Source organism: Teleopsis dalmanni, chromosome 1 (assembly GCF_002237135.1).
Source record: "Teleopsis dalmanni isolate 2A chromosome 1, ASM223713v2, whole genome shotgun sequence".
In the NCBI taxonomy this organism is placed as follows: domain Eukaryota; kingdom Metazoa; phylum Arthropoda; class Insecta; order Diptera; family Diopsidae; genus Teleopsis; species Teleopsis dalmanni.
Window position 1 is genome coordinate 178,797,420 of NC_051846.1, and position 2,884 is coordinate 178,800,303.

The 2,884-nt window shown below is 31.1% G+C and overlaps 1 protein-coding gene across 1 annotated transcript; it reads right to left on the reverse strand.

Annotated features, from left to right (window-relative positions):
- Positions 1-360: 360 nt before the first annotated feature.
- Positions 361-2,288, reverse strand: LOC119670428 (actin-5, muscle-specific). Its single transcript, XM_038080685.1, has 3 exons — positions 2,180-2,288; positions 721-1,669; positions 361-654 (listed from the first exon to the last, which is right to left on the reverse strand). The coding sequence occupies exons 2-3, from the start codon at positions 1,643-1,645 to the stop codon at positions 449-451; spliced, it is 1,131 nt and encodes a 376-aa protein (XP_037936613.1). The 5' UTR covers positions 1,646-1,669; positions 2,180-2,288; the 3' UTR covers positions 361-448.
- Between the last annotated feature and the right edge of the window lie 596 nt (positions 2,289-2,884).

Genomic DNA, 2,884 nt, shown 5'->3' on the forward strand with positions numbered 1-2,884 from the left:
CATTTCGTCGATAAAAATAAGAGCTACACTTAAAAATAGTAATTGCGAAACTCGACCGTAAATTCCGAATCAAAAAACTTCAACGTTTAAGCCTTTCATGAAGGCGTTACTGTTAACGAACGTCAAGGATAATGAAATACTAAATCAAATAATCAACGAAATGAAACTAAGGCGAGGAAAACTTGGGTGTGGTAAATAAAACTTGTGGTTAACAAATCAAAATTTAATAAATTTTTCAAAAATAAAAAATTAAAAAAATAAAATTGAAATAAAAAACATTTTCCATAGCGTCTTTGAGTGGGTGACTTTAATGTTCCTTACGAAATAATTTTAACATTTAATGGAGAGAAATGTTACTCGCAATGCTTTGTCATTTTTATTAGCATTATTAGAGAAGAAGAGAGAGGAGTTGACCAAGCAGTAACGAATTTTCAGTTGGTGTATGCACTTAGAAGCATTTGCGGTGCACAATACCAGGGCCTGATTCGTCATATTCTTGTTTGGAGATCCACATCTGTTGGAAGGTGGAAAGTGAAGCCAAAATAGAACCACCGATCCAGACTGAGTATTTTCTTTCTGGTGGAGCAATGATTTTGATTTTAATAGTTGATGGTGCAAGGGCAGTAATTTCCTTTTGCATCCGATCAGCAATACCTTAAAGAGTATTAAAAAATTGTCAGTTACTCTATAAACTGAGAGAGTAGTATTTAACAAGCTTACCGGGATACATTGTGGTGCCACCGGACAATACATTGTTAGCATACAAGTCCTTTCTGATATCAACATCGCACTTCATGATTGATTGGTAGACAGTCTCGTGTATACCGCATGATTCCATGCCCAAGAATGAAGGTTGGAAAAGTGCTTCTGGTGTACGGAAACGTTCATTGCCAATGGTAATAACTTGACCATCAGGCAATTCATACGATTTCTCTAAAGATGTAGAGGCAGCAGCAGTAGCCATTTCTTGCTCAAAGTCAAGCGCAACATAGCATAATTTTTCCTTAATGTCGCGTACAATTTCACGTTCAGCGGTTGTGGTGAAGGAATAACCTCTTTCAGTCAAGATCTTCATCAAGTAATCAGTCAAATCACGACCAGCTAAATCCAAACGGAGTATAGCATGTGGCAAAGCATAACCTTCATAGATGGGTACGGTATGTGAAACACCATCACCAGAGTCTAAGACAATACCAGTCGTACGGCCAGAAGCGTACAAAGAGAGTACAGCTTGAATGGCAACATACATGGCAGGTGAGTTGAAGGTTTCAAACATAATTTGTGTCATTTTCTCGCGATTGGCTTTAGGATTCAATGGAGCTTCAGTCAGAAGTACTGGGTGTTCTTCAGGTGCAACACGCAATTCATTATAGAATGTATGATGCCATACTTTTTCCATATCATCCCAATTGGTGATAATGCCGTGCTCAATTGGATATTTCAAAGTGAGAATACCACGTTTGCTTTGTGCTTCATCGCCAACATATGAATCTTTTTGACCCATACCAACCATTACACCTTGATGACGTGGGCGACCAACAATTGAGGGAAAGACAGCACGTGGTGCATCATCACCAGCAAAGCCAGCTTTGCACATACCAGATCCATTATCAACGACTAAAGCTGATGCTTCTTCATCACACATTTTGGCTGAGTTTTATTTTAATGACTTTAGAAATATATTAAATTAAATAAATTATTATTATTGGTTTTCAAAAGTTAAGCGGTTAATAACTTTTAATATTGTTTATAATAATATTTTATATTAATTATATATAAAATATAATATTTTATATTTATATTAATTTTTTCATTATATTAGTTTTAATATTAATTTAGTTTTAATAGAATGCTTAAAATTTTTTTAAAAAAAAAATTATATATAAAATATTTTTTTATATATTATTTATATATAAAATATTAATATATATAAAATATATAAAATGTTTTTTTTTTTTAAATTAATATTCATATATATATATTTAGGTAGTCTCCATTTTATAATTTTTTTGTGCTTTTTTTTTTTTATTAAATATTCAATTTTTATATATATATATAAGGAATATTTATATTCTTTATCTACTTCTTTAAATCTCTGATGCAGTTTTTAATTTTTAATTTTATCAACTAATTTTTTTTAATTATTATAAAAAAAAAACTTTCAATTAAAATTACATACACGAGACACTGAAAAATTTCGCAATACAACTGACGGCCCTTGGCTCCGTGTGACTTCTTTCAAAACAACGACTAAAGTGATTCTAATTTGATGATCCCAACGTCTTATAAATTAGTTTTCTCAGTTTTTTTCGTTGTCTCATTTGTCATTTGCAAATCAAAATAATGAAAGTATCTCAAAATTTCCCAGAAGAAAAACATCTACTTGTCTTTGAAAAACAATGAAAAAAATTGAGCAGATTTCTTGACGAGTTAAGTGAGATAGAAATCTTACTTTCCGTGGGAGCGGTTGTCGGATATGAGATGTTCTATTATTCTCCGAACTGACGTTTCTTTGACAATTTTGATATGTCTTCTTTGCAGGGCAAAGAATGAGAGAATGGATTTTGGGCGAACAGGATTATTTTTTTGTTTTGAATTTTTTTATTTTATTGAAATTATAAATAAATTGAATAGTGCATAAAACTATTGTTTTGTTGTAACAATTCATTTAAATAAAAAATCACCATAGATGGTTCGCTATAATGTAGAATGTGTTGCTTGATCAGTAATTCATTGAAGGCACAGTAATCTCTAGTGAATGATGACACAATGCATTTAAATAATTAAATTTATAATATATATTTATATAAGTAATACTATAGTTAATGCAAGCGCAAAATTTTATAATCGTCTGTAAAATGTAGGGATTACAGATTATTGATAT